Source organism: Chironomus tepperi, unplaced genomic scaffold (assembly GCF_022539635.2).
Source record: "Chironomus tepperi strain 1889 unplaced genomic scaffold, CSIRO-AGI_Ctep_v1 contig_323, whole genome shotgun sequence".
Lineage (NCBI taxonomy): Eukaryota > Metazoa > Arthropoda > Insecta > Diptera > Chironomidae > Chironomus > Chironomus tepperi.
Window position 1 is genome coordinate 27,891 of NW_027226445.1, and position 15,420 is coordinate 43,310.

The window sequence follows — 15,420 nt, forward strand, 5'->3', positions numbered from 1 at the left end:
TTCCATTTTCTCGAAATTCTACTGCTTCCAATTCTTATTTGATGTATTATGTAAAATACGGTTATTAAATATTATTAACATATTTTTTAGTTTTAAATACTTTAACGGATTTGATGATTTCAAAAATTGTTTTGAAAAATATGTTCCAAAATTTAGTACTATCTGAACATAAATAAAGCTTAAATTTGATTCAATTGAATTTTTGGGGTGATAAGCAAACAATAAAGCCATCATCAAGATATTCGTCAGCTCTGGAACTGGTAGGAGCAAAGAATGGTAATACTTTTGTACAATCATCTAATTTTTCATTTGATTTTTAGATTATGTTAAGTTTTTCTTATGTTTTAGTTCAGAACTTAGTTGATTGTAAAGAACAACTTCTAAGTATATTTACCTACTATCCCGATTGGATCAAATTATAGTTTTTTGCAAATACAAGCTCTACAATCTATCAGGCAAGCATAAAAATTTATGTTATGCATTTGGTAAGGTACTCTACATAAATTAGTTTTAATTGTATTATTGGGATTCCTAGACTACGTCATAATATTTTATATGAATTTTATTTAATAAATGCTAAAAAGTGAAATTAATTTAACGTTATGAAATTAAAATTTGTTTTTCTTTGGAAATTAAAATTTGTCGTCCTTAGAAGGACGGTTTATAGCTGTTTGAAGGCATATAGTTGATGAATTTAAGCTTTCTTTGATTCGGTCTTCTTTGGCAACAAGACGGCTTGAATGTTTGGTAAGACACCACCTTGTGCGATTGTTACTCCGGATAAAAGTTTGTTCAATTCTTCGTCATTACGGATGGCCAATTGCAAGTGACGTGGGATAATTCTTGTTTTCTTGTTATCACGAGCAGCATTTCCTGCCAATTCAAGAACTTCAGCAGCCAAGTATTCCATGACGGCAGCTAAATATACTGGAGCTCCAGCACCAACACGTTCAGCATAGTTTCCTTTACGGAGAAGACGATGGATACGACCAACTGGGAATTGTAATCCAGCACGGTTTGAACGTGACTTTGCCTTTGCCTTAACTTTGCCTCCTTTACCACGGCCAGACATTATTTCAATAGATTATTTGGTTTTGTTTTGTACGAGAAAGTTTAAGAACCAGAGATGATTCGATACTGAGTTGTGTGCTGAAAAATGTGCAGGTATTTATACAAATTTTGAGAGCGGGAAAAATAAGAGGCGTGGCCTATGCTACATGGAGAGAGAAAATGTATATAAAGAGAGACAAAAGTAACAAGGGTAATCAGTTGTATTCTGAATTTTATTCAAAACACTTCATAAAGTAAAAATGGCACCACCAAAAACAAGCGGAAAAGCTGCAAAGAAAGCCGGAAAGGCACAAAAAGCAATCTCAAAGGATGACAAGAAGAAGAGACGTCATAAGCGTAAAGAATCATACGCAATCTACATCTTCAAAGTCTTGAAGCAAGTTCACCCAGACACTGGTGTCTCATCAAAGGCAATGAGCATCATGAACAGTTTCGTCAATGACATCTTCGAACGTATTGCTGCTGAAGCCTCAAGATTGGCTCACTACAACAAACGCTCAACAATCACAAGTCGCGAGATCCAGACTGCTGTTCGTTTACTCTTACCTGGTGAATTGGCTAAGCACGCTGTCTCAGAAGGAACAAAAGCCGTCACAAAATACACATCATCCAAGTAAATTGCTTTCTACGTTTCATCGCATATCCCAAATGGTCTTTTTCAAGACCGCAAATTAATTTATAAAAAGAGAAAAATTTTAATTAAATCAGACCTCCTCATTCCAGTTTTTTTAAAATATAAAATTTACTAAAATTACAAAATAACCTATAAATGATTCTGTATATAGTAGAATATTTTTAAGAATAAAGTTAATTAAATTAAAATTAAAATAAATATGTTTTTAAAAATTTAAACTACATGTGAATTTTATTTCTAACTTATTGCTCTACCTAAATTTGTTATATTAGACATTGTTCTTTGTTCTTGATATATGAATATTTCTGATGACGCATTTTATTTGCATAGATAAATTCGAGAATCATAACTTTGACTCAATTGTGAAATTTTTCATGTAAAGTTCAAGTTAAATTAACTAAAAAGCATGATTTGAAATAAATATTTGTAATAAATTTTGAAATTTATACTCAGCCTTCCTATACAAAGCTTCTATCACTTACTTGATATACCTTATTCAATTTGTATGAATCTGACATTTTGTATGAAGAATTTTATAAATTAATTTAATTAATAATGTTGCTGTTAATTTGTTAAAATTGAAATTAATTTAAGTATATTGACAAATTTCTACAATTTAGCACCTAAATAAATTTTACAAGACATGGTTAAATTAAAGTTAAATTCATAAAATTTTATCGCATAAATTTTCAAGCACTGAGTACTCATCATTATTTTAGTTGGTACCTGTCTTTGGTTAAGTTAATTAATATTTTGAGATTTTTAACTTAATTTTATAAATCTACAATAAATAAACTTTCATTGAGTGAAAATCTCATGAAAAAAGTCAATTTGGTTCAAAAGTTATTGACAATTAATTAAAGAAATTTCCGAAATTTTTCACAAATTTTGACTTTAAGTGTTGTTTTTTAGCTATTATTAATTTAATTAAGGAATTCTAAAATCAGCATTTGAGAGAATTTTCATTTTAAAATAAGATTATAAAAAGATTTGAAGTCACTCGATGAAAGTTTGCGAAAAAATTAACAAATTTTGAGATCGACGCAGAAGTTTACGAGGGAAAAATTTCCAACAAAAATTGAGCGCGAGGCTTCGTTTCCATTCACATATCATAGTAGAGGGACTATTGAATTACTGTATTTCTCATAATATTTTCAATTCGAAAATTATTTTTATATAAACAAATCAAGTGAAATAAAATAAAAATGTCTGACCCAGCAGTAGAAGTCGCACCAGTTCCAGTTGCTTCACCAGCAAAAGCAAAGAAGGAGAAGAAACCAAAATCCGACAAGCCAAAGAAACCAAAGGCACCAAGAACTCATCCACCAGTTAGTGAAATGGTTGTCAATGCCGTTAAGACATTGAAGGAACGAGGTGGTTCATCTGTTCAGGCAATCAAGAAATTCCTTGCTGCTCAATATAAAGTTGATGTTGACAAATTGTCACCATTCATCAAGAAATACTTGAAATCATCCGTTGAAAAGGGACAATTATTGCAAACAAAAGGTAAAGGAGCATCAGGATCATTCAAATTGCCAGCAGCAGCCAAGAAAGAAAAGGTTGTAAAGAAGGTTACTGAGAAGAAACCAAAGAAGGCCGCTGCCAAGCCAAAGAAAGCTGGCGAGAAGAAGGTAGTTAAGAAAACAATTGCCAAGAAACCAAAAGCTGCTTCAGCCACAAAGATCAAGAAGCCAGTTGCAAAGACCACAAAAAAACCAGCAGCAGCAAAACCTGCAGCCAAAAAGGCAGCACCAAAACCAAAAGCTGCACCTAAACCAAAAGCCGCTAAGCCCAAGAAGGAGGCCAAGCCAAAGAAGGCTGCAGCACCAAAAGCAAAGAAACCAGCAGCAGAGAAGAAGCCAAAAGCTGCCAAAAAACCAGCAGCAAAGAAAGCATAAATTTAATATTTTTACTTTAATAGCTGATATTCAGCAATCACCTCAAAAAAGTCCTTTTCAGGACTACAAAATGTTATTCGAAAAAGAAAAATTTATTTTTAATTCCAATTTCTATTTTAGCTTTTCCTAAATTAATAAAAATTCTGTGATATCACCTCTAAATATGTATCATATTTGTGAGTGAAATTATGAATCCTACATACTCATCCCTTCTCATAAATCGAGCGACAATATACCAAGAATACTTAAAGCGCTTAATAATTCTTAAATCTATAAAAGTAACGATTTTTAAAGCTCAGTTACAGATTCAACACATAACAATATTTGAATGATTGACCAATACAGCGTATCCAGATACGTTCTATGAAACTCATAACAGTGAATTTACGGTTCCTGTTTATAATTTTTCTGTTCTCTTAGACTACAACACTCATCCTTTGTAACATTTTACGTCACATAATGAAAAGTGAGCTATCAATGGACTTTTGCTTGATATTGAAAATGACTCCATTTTAAGGAACTAGTTGCTATGATAAAATATTGCAGAGATCATAAAATTGACTAAAAAATTTCTTCTTTTCATGTGAATATTTTTGGTGGTCTTGAAAAAGACCGTTCAAATAAATGTAGAATGATGTAGGAATTTATGCACGTTCACCACGGATACGACGGGCAAGTTGGATGTCTTTTGGCATAATTGTGACACGCTTGGCATGGATGGCACACAAGTTTGTGTCTTCGAATAAACCGACGAGGTAAGCTTCAGATGCTTCTTGTAAAGCCATGACTGCTGATGATTGGAAACGCAAGTCAGTCTTGAAATCCTGAGCGATTTCACGAACAAGACGTTGGAATGGCAATTTACGGATCAACAATTCAGTTGATTTTTGGTAACGACGGATTTCACGAAGAGCGACTGTACCTGGACGATAACGATGTGGCTTCTTTACTCCTCCGGTTGCTGGTGCTGATTTACGGGCAGCCTTTGTTGCCAATTGTTTACGTGGTGCCTTTCCACCAGTTGATTTACGAGCTGTCTGCTTTGTACGAGCCATTTTATTTTTGAGGATTTACTTTTCGATTTGAAATACAAACGAGAAATGATGCGAGAGCGAGAAATTAGTCCCCTTTATATATGAATACTATGGCGCGCATATGTGTTTATGTGGTGGGGAGAGACAAATTCAGGGGAAACGAGAAGTTTTTGATCAATTTGTTGAATATCATTTAATTTAATTAATTAAATATTTGGAATTGTTATCAAAAAGTTTCAAATTGTTTTGATCCAAGTATTAAGGTGCATAAAATTAATTAAACTATTTCAAATGACAAGAAATTGATGTAAAACTGATGAGAGAGGGGAAGGTGAGAGAATGTATATAAAGAGAGTGAATTTCATGAATTGGAATCATTCAAGTTTTACGTTTTCTCGTGTAAACAAGTAAGAATATATTAAAAATACAAAATGACTGGACGAGGTAAAGGAGGAAAAGGTTTAGGAAAAGGAGGCGCAAAGCGTCATCGTAAAGTTCTTCGTGATAACATCCAAGGAATCACAAAACCAGCTATTCGCCGTTTGGCTCGTCGTGGTGGTGTCAAGCGTATCTCAGGCTTGATCTACGAAGAAACCCGTGGTGTCTTGAAAGTTTTCTTGGAAAATGTCATCCGTGATGCAGTCACTTATACTGAACACGCCAAGAGAAAGACAGTCACAGCTATGGATGTCGTCTATGCATTGAAACGCCAAGGACGTACTCTCTACGGTTTCGGAGGTTAAATTACTTCAATCCATTATCATCAACAACTTACATCAAATGGTCTTTTTCAAGACCGCAATTTAAATTATTAAAGAAAATTATTTTAATTTATTCGCATATTCTTATTGAACCAATAAAAGCTCCTTATTTTTAGTACCTGAATTAATCATATTCATCCTTAATTGTTGTTCCATTTTCTCGAAATTCTACTGCTTCCAATTCTTATTTGATGTATTATGTAAAATACGGTTATTAAATATTATTAACATATTTTTTAGTTTTAAATACTTTAACGGATTTGATGATTTCAAAAATTGTTTTGAAAAATATGTTCCAAAATTTAGTACTATCTGAACATAAATAAAGCTTAAATTTGATTCAATTGAATTTTTGGGGGTGATAAGCAAACAATAAAGCCATCATCAAGATATTCGTCAGCTCTGGAACTGGTAGGAGCAAAGAATGGTAATACTTTTGTACAATCATCTAATTTTTCATTTGATTTTTAGATTATGTTAAGTTTTTCTTATGTTTTAGTTCAGAACTTAGTTGATTGTAAAGAACAACTTCTAAGTATATTTACCTACTATCCCGATTGGATCAAATTATAGTTTTTTGCAAATACAAGCTCTACAATCTATCAGGCAAGCATAAAAATTTATGTTATGCATTTGGTAAGGTACTCTACATAAATTAGTTTTAATTGTATTATTGGGATTCCTAGACTACGTCATAATATTTTATATGAATTTTATTTAATAAATGCTAAAAAGTGAAATTAATTTAACGTTATGAAATTAAAATTTGTTTTTCTTTGGAAATTAAAATTTGTCGTCCTTAGAAGGACGGTTTATAGCTGTTTGAAGGCATATAGTTGATGAATTTAAGCTTTCTTTGATTCGGTCTTCTTTGGCAACAAGACGGCTTGAATGTTTGGTAAGACACCACCTTGTGCGATTGTTACTCCGGATAAAAGTTTGTTCAATTCTTCGTCATTACGGATGGCCAATTGCAAGTGACGTGGGATAATTCTTGTTTTCTTGTTATCACGAGCAGCATTTCCTGCCAATTCAAGAACTTCAGCAGCCAAGTATTCCATGACGGCAGCTAAATATACTGGAGCTCCAGCACCAACACGTTCAGCATAGTTTCCTTTACGGAGAAGACGATGGATACGACCAACTGGGAATTGTAATCCAGCACGGTTTGAACGTGACTTTGCCTTTGCCTTAACTTTGCCTCCTTTACCACGGCCAGACATTATTTCAATAGATTATTTGGTTTTGTTTTGTACGAGAAAGTTTAAGAACCAGAGATGATTCGATACTGAGTTGTGTGCTGAAAAATGTGCAGGTATTTATACAAATTTTAAGAGCGGGAAAAATAAGAGGCGTGGCCTATGCTACATGGAGAGAGAAAATGTATATAAAGAGAGACAAAAGTAACAAGGGTAATCAGTTGTATTCTGAATTTTGTTCAAAACACTTCATAAAGTAAAAATGGCACCACCAAAAACAAGCGGAAAAGCTGCAAAGAAAGCCGGAAAGGCACAAAAAGCAATCTCAAAGGATGACAAGAAGAAGAGACGTCATAAGCGTAAAGAATCATACGCAATCTACATCTTCAAAGTCTTGAAGCAAGTTCACCCAGACACTGGTGTCTCATCAAAGGCAATGAGCATCATGAACAGTTTCGTCAATGACATTTTTGAACGTATTGCTGCTGAAGCCTCAAGATTGGCTCACTACAACAAACGCTCAACAATCACAAGTCGCGAGATCCAGACTGCTGTTCGTTTACTCTTACCTGGTGAATTGGCTAAGCACGCTGTCTCAGAAGGAACAAAAGCCGTCACAAAATACACATCATCCAAGTAAATTGCTTTCTACGTTTCATCGCATATCCCAAATGGTCTTTTTCAAGACCGCAAATTATAAATTAAGAAAGAAAAGATTTTTTGTTATTTTGTAACTCCCAAAGTAATACTTTATTGAAATGGCGCCATACAAATCGTTTTGTAATAGATCATCACATTACTCCTTAACCATATGCATTATTATGAACAATTTTTTTTTTCCAATAGATGGCGCAATATGAGTATCATGTGCTACGATAGTACAATATTTTAAACATATTATGAAATTTAATAACAGAAAATTTCACGTGTTCTTTTTTGATTGAAATCAGCTGCAGTCATCAGCTGTTTCATCGTCCGATTTCAGACTAAAGAAAACGAAGTTTAAGTTAATGTTTAAAAAAAATTACGAGTTGATTAAAAATATCGTATGATTTATACTGATTTACAAACACATATTAAGTGTAACTGTCTTATATTATGTGCTATATGTAAATAGAGGAATATTTTGGTATCATAACATATTATTTTCTAAAGTTATCCACTTTCTGATTATTCAATTTATTTACACTACAAATTTCAGTATTTTTCTCTTTTGCAAATAAAAAGCTTAGTTCCGTTTTTATCCATATTTATTGTTTCTGTTCATTTATCCAGAAACTTGATGAAAATCTAGTTCAAGGTCTTTAAAATGCATTTAGAATTTCTTTACTGTATTAGAAACATTTACATATACACACAAGTAATAGGTTCAAAGGAGATTTATGAAACAATAACCGGCTTCAGCAACAGCGATTTAGTGAGTTTAAGTATTGTAGCTAGGTTATTAAATAAAATCTCATTGTAGTCTGTCAAATCATAAAAAACAATTTTTGAACCATTTCTGATTCTTTAGTAATTCACACCAATACATTCATATATTTTTGGCACATGAGCAGTTCATGGAGTGAAAGTTTATGAAAATAGTATAGAGTAAATTTTCCGCATTTTCACATACAGTTTTCATTCATAACACGACGATTTTGATTACACAATAAAAGAAATTTTGTTTGTATTTGTAATTACCTGATATATTTTGTGTATAGACACTGTAAAAAAAAGACATATAGAAGTCATATGAAAAAATTTTCGTACTTCAGTTATAGAATGAACTTGGTAGACGATAGTTCAACTTCCGTGTAAAGAAATTCAGACTTTCAAAAAATCGATTTATATTTGAAATTCCTAAAACTTTTTGTTTAATTCATATAAATGTGCTGTGTGATTTAATTTAAATTAATTTAATAAAATTGGGTTAATTAGTTATTTAAATTGCTTCATCACAGAAAGCATTTAAGCTTTTTTTTTGTGACTTGTGAAAAGAAAATTTTAAATTGAAAATTATTGATTTTTCCGACAAAAAAAAATTTAGACTGAAAAATTATTGGAAGTGTAATTAAAAATGCCAGAACAAAATATTTTCCAACCAGATCCAAAATTATCTCGTTCATCATACATTTCATCCATTCAGCAATATGAAGAGCTTTACAAATTATCAATCAATCATCCAGAAAAGTTTTGGAATAATGTCGTGAAACAATTTCACTGGGAGACTCCAGCTGATTCCAAAAATTTCATGACTTATAACTTTGATATATCAAAAGGACCGATATCGATCAAATGGATGGAAGGAGCATCCACAAACATTTGCTACAATCTTTTAGATCGGAACATTAAAAATGGACATGGTGATAAAATTGCATTTTATTGGTATGTCTGGCTTTTTAACGTTATCAGATCAATGTTTGCAAATTTTACATTCTTAATCGTGGGCAGACGAAGAAGCAGAAACTTTCAATTCTAGTATTGATTTTTTTTTTCATTTTATACACGAAAAACTTTTTCTGCCTACGCTTTAGAATCTTGCTTTTCTATAAGAAGCTTTGTAATCTCTGCATTTCATTTTGATTTTTTTTTGCTTATCTGATAAAGTGAAACGGTTATTCATCTTTTTATTTGAATGTTAGATGTGAATGAACATACGATTATACGTCATGTAAATCTTTATATTTGCTTGATAATTGTTCATCTTCTTTCCCAAAGAACATGTTGAGTATGGTCGTTAACTTGCGACGTAAATTTGCTTTTGCTGACGTAAAATGAGTCGGGAACTAAAGAACATTAAGGCAAATTTAGTCTCTCAGGCAATTTTAATTGTATGACGGCACTTGTTTTTTTCGTATACAAATGAAGAGTAAAGTTCAACGAATTTTTATACAATGTACATGAAGAGACAGGTATATTACATATTTTTAATTTTCGTCATTTTTAAAATGTGACGTAAATTGCACGATAAATAAATTTATCTTGCAGTGGTGGACAACCTTTTATTTTTCGCGGCACAACTTTGTTGTAAGACTCGACCAAACCGGACAAACAATACAAATTTTTTTGGCGGTATTAGTGTCGCGGCACACAGGTTGTCCACCACTGACTTATACATAATAACAATGATAATCAAAAAAAAAAAGTAATTCTCGGCAATCACGTTAATTGAAAGCTATTTGATCACGATACTTAACAAATGAGAAATAAAATTTATTTTTAAATTCAATGATCAATTATTGAAAAGGCTGTCTAAATCTTTATATGCGGGTAAATGCTGTTGAATTTGTATAAATTAATTAGTTTTTAATACAGTACAGCTATAACGTTAAGTTCTTTGCAAATTTCCTAATTAGTAAATAATGTCGAATTTAAAACTTTTAAGAGTCATTTCCACAGACATTAAAGTTTTATGAATTCCAAAGTCGAAGGAATACGTGATCCTTAAGTGCGAAACGTAGTGTAATTGATAAAAAAATCTACACGTGAGCAACATTTGATTTTTAAAGCATAAGACCTCTGCCGAGTCACGAAAACAAACTTGATCAGTGGATTTTCCATTGATTCTGATTAAGGTTCACTTATCATTGATAAAAAATGTGTCAATAATGAATTAATATTTTATCTACAAAAGACAATGAAAATGTGTATCAGGTGCTTTGTATCGGAAAAGTTGTGAAATACTTAGTACGGAAGATTAATCAATGAACTCAGAATAAATGACCTTGATACTCGAAATGAACGTATGATGTATTAGATGAAAGTTCATTCACGTCAGTAATTGATGAGTACTTATAATCATGAGTAAGCATCAAGATGTGATGAATATCATTTTTCGTCTCTAAAATGGGCCAAAACAGACGTCATATTGTAGTCAAGACGTCTTGCCGTCACCGCGACAATGTTGTGGGTTTTTTTCAATTAAATTGTGCTGATAGTGATTGAGTAAACTATCGGTTCTGTACTTAAGATATGAGAAAAACTGATAACTAGCTATGCCATAAGAGTCTACTAGTCTATCTATGATAATAAATTTATAAGTGACCGTCTATATTTCATACTTATGAGCTATGGAAATTTTTTTAGCGATAATAATCATGTATAGTCATTTTCTGATAGTAAAAGCAAAACAGATTAAATCTATGTAACCAGAATAATCTCAAATTTTATTGCCCAATATATTAGCAAAACCTCAAATAATATTTCAATGTCAATCATGCCAATCATTCGTTTATAAAAGAAGGGAATGTTGCGGAATAGTTTTAAAACTTTTTGATTGTACTCAACTTGTTACTAATTAGTAGTAAAAGCAAATTACTGGATTATATAAAAAGGAATTGATGTTTTTCGTATGTTCACATTAAGTAGTTTTTTGGTTTTATATGGAAATAAAGTAAAATTATGATGAATTAATCCGTTCCAAAAAATTATGCAAGATTCAAACAAAATTAATCATATTTTTATCATAATACATTAGGGAAGGAAATCATCCAGAAGATTATACAAGATTTACTTATCGAAAACTTCTTGAGGAAGTATGTCGATTTGCAAATGTGCTCAAAATGCATGGAGTCAACAAAGGTGATCGAGTTGCTATATACATGCCAATGATTATGGAGACACCAATAGCAATGCTTGCATGTTCAAGAATTGGTGCAATTCATTCAATTGTCGTAAGTATATTGCATAGTTCATATTTTTAGCTAATAACAATCTATTGAGTTACACGACAAAAAGCATAGAATTTATTTTATATTCCGCTTTGAATCAATCTGACCTATATAGGATATGTATATAATAAAATTCTAGTATATAGATATGTACATTCTAAAAGCTCCCTTCACCTAACTATACTTTAAATTCAACAGGTGTTCAGTTTCAAATTAATGCTGCATATACTTGAAATTCATGACCTCTCTTAGTATAAATAAATAAATAAAACTTTTATTGGAAGCTCGTGATCGTTTGAGCATTTTTTTCTGGAAGTAAATTCTTGAATCTATTTTAATAGTTAAAGATGAAAACTTTATATTTTATGAGCAATTTTTACTTGATTCAACCTTCAATGAGATGCACAATCTGCTTAGAAACTGAAATTAATAATATTTATTTTACTTATTTTAGTTTGCTGGATTCTCATCAGACTCATTAGCTGAACGAATGAAAGATTGTCAGGCAAAAGTATTAATAACATCTGATGGAGCTTGGCGAGGAGAAAAGTTGTTGCATTTAAAGGATATTTGTGATCATGCATTGGAAAAGGCTGAAGAGTTAGGACATCATGTCGAAACTTGCATTGTTGTAAAGCACATTCATCGTGTAACAGCACCAAAACCGGAACTGATTGAAAATTTCACAGTAGACATGAGAGATGATCGAGATTTCTGGTGGCATGATGAAATGGAAGAAGCTGAACCAAGTTGCTATCCTGAATGGACGAGTGCTGAAGATCCACTTTTTATGCTTTATACAAGTGGATCAACAGGCAAGCCAAAGGGCGTTTTACATACAACTGGAGGATATTTGCTTTATTCCAGTACAACATTTAAGCTTGTTTTTGACTACAAACCTGGTGATGTTTACTGGTGTACTGCTGATATTGGTTGGATTACTGGACATACGTATGTTGTTTATGGACCATTGGCAAATGCAGCTACTTCTGTTATGGTATTTATTACAATTTATTTTCAATCATTTCATTTTAATTAATATCCACATTTTATTAAATTTTAGTTTGAAGGAACACCATTTTATCCAGACAATGATAGATTCTGGCAAGTTATTGATAAATATAAGGTAACACAGTTTTATACTGCACCAACAGCAATTCGATCACTGATGAAATTCGGAGATGAACCTGCATTAAAGCACAACTTGGAATCATTGAAGTAAGAACAATTTAACAGATTTTAGAATTGAAGTCTTTAAATGTTATTCTTAATTTTCAACAGAATCCTTGGTAGTGTTGGTGAGCCTATTAATCCAGAAGCTTGGTTATGGTATTATAAAGTAATTGGAAAAGAGAAATGCTCAATTGTTGATACATTCTGGCAAACAGAAACTGGAGGTAAAATAGTAAATCTTAATTAAATTGACATATTAATAACAAAAAATAACATCCATTTTAGGCCATGTCATAACACCATTACCTGGATGTACACCAATGAAACCAGGCTCAGCATCATTCCCATTCTTTGGAGTGAAACCAATGCTTTTGGATGAAGGTGGTAAAGAAATTCAAGGAGAAGGAGAAGGATACTTAGTATTCTCTCAGCCATGGCCAGGAATGATGAGAACTGTTTATAATGATCATAAACGATTCGAACAAACATATTTCTCCAAGTTCCCAGGATATTATTGTACGGGTGACGGAGCAAGACGTGATAAAGATGGATATTTATGGATTACTGGAAGAGTTGATGACATGTTGAATGTTTCTGGCCATTTGATGTCAACAGCTGAAGTAGAAGCTGTATTAACTGAACATTCCAGAGTATCTGAAGCTGCAGTTGTTTCTCGTCCACATCCTGTTAAAGGAGAAAGTCTATATTGCTTTATAACACCAAATCAAAATGAAACATTTGACAAGCAGCTGATTGATGAGCTTAAAGTACTTGTTCGTGAAAGAATTGGACCATTTGCTCAACCGGATGCAATTCAACATGCACCAGGTTTGCCAAAAACACGGTCTGGTAAAATTATGCGTAGAATTTTAAGAAAAGTGGCTGTAAATGACCGCGATGTAGGTGATATATCAACACTTGCTGATGAACAAATTGTCGAAGTCTTGTTCAATAATCGACCATCGAAATAAAATAAATGCACAAAAAATATTAAATCATCTAGCTACACATACAAGATGCTTTTCCACATATATGTTTATTCTTTATTGGAATTTTAATCCAATTAATATTAACTTAGTTTCTATACATCAATATTGTTTGAACAATAAGGATAGACTTTCATAGGGACATAAGGAAATTTGAAATCTCATATTCTTATTTTTGATACGTATGTTAATTTTATAACCTCAAATTTTCAAAGTTCAGTTGACTATCATTTTAAATGTTTATTTTTATCCTTTGGGAATTTAATCATGCTTATTAAGTTTTGAAAGCTTTGGCTTGAATTTATTTGTATGCCATGAAACGATGGTAAACTGAATTAGCATGAATACTTAGTTTAAGACTACTTCATTGAAGTTTCTGTTAAGTAAAATTATAGATATATATTTTTAATAATAAAGCTTCAAGCTACAACGTTTTGTTTAATAGCAACACCCAGAAAATAAAGTAATATTTTATGCTTAAAGCAATATGAAAATATTTTAAAACAATTAAAAGTAGATGAATGAAAAATATTTTAATTTCATCGAACTTATTAACATTATTAAAAGAATGTATTTTCATCTTCAAAAAGTTTATCTATTGGAATTAAAATTTTGTCAATTTAAGGCACAAACTTAGAATATTTAAATTACCGAAGCACATACACCTACAATATAACATTTGATTTTTGAAAAAAGAAGAAAATCCCGTTCCGTAAATTACAATAATTTCACTTGATACTTATACATAGGCACTAATCCATAAATAGAAATAGTTTAATTGCCGATGAAAGAATTTAATCAAATTTTGATTCTCTAATCGGAGCTCATCAAATATCTTATTTGTGATTGACTACAAAAAAATCTACTTTTTTGTTATGTAAAATAAATATTTTGCACAACATTATCATTAAAAAGTTGTAAGTTGACAAATATTTAATTACTAAATCTTAAAATTTGAAGATGAATTTTACAATTAAAATGAATAATAAAAAAATACGGCTTAAACTTTATTGACTGCTAAATATGAAACATTATGCATTAAATATACACAGAGGAAAATATGGTTTTAGAAAATTTACTATATATATCTTCTAATTGTTGTTGATTAAGTGTCAATATACATATCCTAATATTTGGACTTCTTAATGTTTTTCGGAAGTTCAATTACTTTCAGTAAAAATATTTTATTCGCAGCAATGAGATTGATAAGCTGTACATCACGATTAATGAAATGATTGGAAAGCGAAACATGAAGGTGACACTTTTAAGATGACCATAGATTTAAATTCCTAACATTAATGCGTCCTTAATTCATACATATCATTCTATATTCCTCTGTAGAATATTTTACAGAGAATAGAACTTTTTTGACATCTTGAAGTTCGAATATATTTTTAAAATTAAGAATATAAATATGAAATATTACGTAAAATATATTATATTATTGTTCCTAAAGAAATCTCCAATGCTGATTTAAGAAATTTCAGAGAAAAAGATGGTAAACTTCCTGTAATGAGAGACATTGAATCAAAAAGCAGTACTGATAAAATGAAACATGTAAGAACTATAGAGATGAAGAGATTAAAATGATAGAGAAATATTGTAACTCATAAATGTTTTAATCTATGTTAAAACTGAAAATTTTAAAATATTGTTAATGAATCAAGAAATGAAAATAAATTGGCAATCTATAGGAAATATAGTTCATTAAAATGAATGAATAAATGTTAAAAATTTATTTAAAAGACGTAATTTCTTGTTTTATTTTAGCTGAAAATCAAATTTCATGAATTATCTATCAAATTATATTAGATCAATTCAATTACAACATTTAACGTATTTTCCCGATTCAAATGTTCGCATCTTAACTTAACGCCCCGTTTTTTAAACTTTTCTTCCCTTTGAAAGAGTAAAGTGAATTTAAAATCAATTGGTTTAATAGTTTTTAACAGAATCATCATCCATGCATGAGGGTAGACTTAGCTTTAAAATATTCGAAACCACCTGTTGAT

The 15,420-nt window shown here is 31.1% G+C and overlaps 8 protein-coding genes across 8 annotated transcripts; 5 read left to right on the plus strand and 3 right to left on the minus strand.

Annotated features, from left to right (window-relative positions):
- Window positions 1-638: 638 nt before the first annotated feature.
- LOC139093091 (histone H2A-like) lies at window positions 639-1,127 on the minus strand. Its single transcript, XM_070643695.1, has one exon. It carries the CDS (start codon window positions 1,070-1,072, stop codon window positions 695-697), a length of 378 nt encoding a protein of 125 aa, XP_070499796.1. The 5' UTR covers window positions 1,073-1,127; the 3' UTR covers window positions 639-694.
- Window positions 1,128-1,281: 154 nt separating this feature from the next.
- Window positions 1,282-1,845, plus strand: LOC139093090 (histone H2B). The gene has a single exon (XM_070643694.1). The coding sequence runs from the start codon at window positions 1,311-1,313 to the stop codon at window positions 1,686-1,688; it is 378 nt and encodes a 125-aa protein (XP_070499795.1). The 5' UTR covers window positions 1,282-1,310; the 3' UTR covers window positions 1,689-1,845.
- Window positions 1,846-2,872: 1,027 nt separating this feature from the next.
- LOC139093089 (histone H1B) lies at window positions 2,873-3,676 on the plus strand. Its single transcript, XM_070643692.1, has one exon. It carries the CDS (start codon window positions 2,911-2,913, stop codon window positions 3,601-3,603), a length of 693 nt encoding a protein of 230 aa, XP_070499793.1. The 5' UTR covers window positions 2,873-2,910; the 3' UTR covers window positions 3,604-3,676.
- A 160-nt stretch (window positions 3,677-3,836) lies between these two features.
- LOC139093062 (histone H3) lies at window positions 3,837-4,685 on the minus strand. The gene has a single exon (XM_070643662.1). It carries the CDS (start codon window positions 4,656-4,658, stop codon window positions 4,248-4,250), a length of 411 nt encoding a protein of 136 aa, XP_070499763.1. The 5' UTR covers window positions 4,659-4,685; the 3' UTR covers window positions 3,837-4,247.
- A 346-nt stretch (window positions 4,686-5,031) lies between these two features.
- Window positions 5,032-5,522, plus strand: LOC139093079 (histone H4). Its single transcript, XM_070643679.1, has one exon. The coding sequence runs from the start codon at window positions 5,069-5,071 to the stop codon at window positions 5,378-5,380; it is 312 nt and encodes a 103-aa protein (XP_070499780.1). The 5' UTR covers window positions 5,032-5,068; the 3' UTR covers window positions 5,381-5,522.
- A 193-nt stretch (window positions 5,523-5,715) lies between these two features.
- On the minus strand, window positions 5,716-6,676 carry LOC139093068 (histone H2A-like). The gene has a single exon (XM_070643667.1). It carries the CDS (start codon window positions 6,619-6,621, stop codon window positions 6,244-6,246), a length of 378 nt encoding a protein of 125 aa, XP_070499768.1. The 5' UTR covers window positions 6,622-6,676; the 3' UTR covers window positions 5,716-6,243.
- Window positions 6,677-6,833: 157 nt separating this feature from the next.
- LOC139093066 (histone H2B) lies at window positions 6,834-7,480 on the plus strand. The gene has a single exon (XM_070643666.1). The coding sequence runs from the start codon at window positions 6,860-6,862 to the stop codon at window positions 7,235-7,237; it is 378 nt and encodes a 125-aa protein (XP_070499767.1). The 5' UTR covers window positions 6,834-6,859; the 3' UTR covers window positions 7,238-7,480.
- A 959-nt stretch (window positions 7,481-8,439) lies between these two features.
- On the plus strand, window positions 8,440-15,160 carry AcCoAS (acetyl coenzyme A synthase). The gene is made up of 6 exons (XM_070643665.1): window positions 8,440-8,964; window positions 11,057-11,252; window positions 11,704-12,246; window positions 12,313-12,467; window positions 12,531-12,646; window positions 12,708-15,160. Exons 1-6 carry the CDS (start codon window positions 8,657-8,659, stop codon window positions 13,391-13,393), a joined length of 2,004 nt encoding a protein of 667 aa, XP_070499766.1. The 5' UTR covers window positions 8,440-8,656; the 3' UTR covers window positions 13,394-15,160.
- Window positions 15,161-15,420: the final 260 nt, after the last annotated feature.

What these genes read in the sequence shown, in the direction of transcription:
- LOC139093066 (XM_070643666.1), top strand. Translation starts at nt 6,860, where the DNA reads ATGGCACCACCAAAAACAAGCGGAAAAGCTGCAAAGAAAGCCGGAAAG.
- LOC139093068 (XM_070643667.1), bottom strand. Translation starts at nt 6,621, where the DNA reads ATGTCTGGCCGTGGTAAAGGAGGCAAAGTTAAGGCAAAGGCAAAGTCA.
- LOC139093089 (XM_070643692.1), top strand. Translation starts at nt 2,911, where the DNA reads ATGTCTGACCCAGCAGTAGAAGTCGCACCAGTTCCAGTTGCTTCACCA.
- LOC139093090 (XM_070643694.1), top strand. Translation starts at nt 1,311, where the DNA reads ATGGCACCACCAAAAACAAGCGGAAAAGCTGCAAAGAAAGCCGGAAAG.
- LOC139093062 (XM_070643662.1), bottom strand. Translation starts at nt 4,658, where the DNA reads ATGGCTCGTACAAAGCAGACAGCTCGTAAATCAACTGGTGGAAAGGCA.
- LOC139093091 (XM_070643695.1), bottom strand. Translation starts at nt 1,072, where the DNA reads ATGTCTGGCCGTGGTAAAGGAGGCAAAGTTAAGGCAAAGGCAAAGTCA.
- LOC139093079 (XM_070643679.1), top strand. Translation starts at nt 5,069, where the DNA reads ATGACTGGACGAGGTAAAGGAGGAAAAGGTTTAGGAAAAGGAGGCGCA.
- AcCoAS (XM_070643665.1), top strand. Translation starts at nt 8,657, where the DNA reads ATGCCAGAACAAAATATTTTCCAACCAGATCCAAAATTATCTCGTTCA. An exon ending in GTGCAATTCATTCAATTGTC is followed by an intron (nt 11,253 to 11,703) that starts GTAAGTATATTG and finishes TACTTATTTTAG; the next exon opens with TTTGCTGGATTCTCATCAGA. An exon ending in CACAACTTGGAATCATTGAA is followed by an intron (nt 12,468 to 12,530) that starts GTAAGAACAATT and finishes AATTTTCAACAG; the next exon opens with AATCCTTGGTAGTGTTGGTG.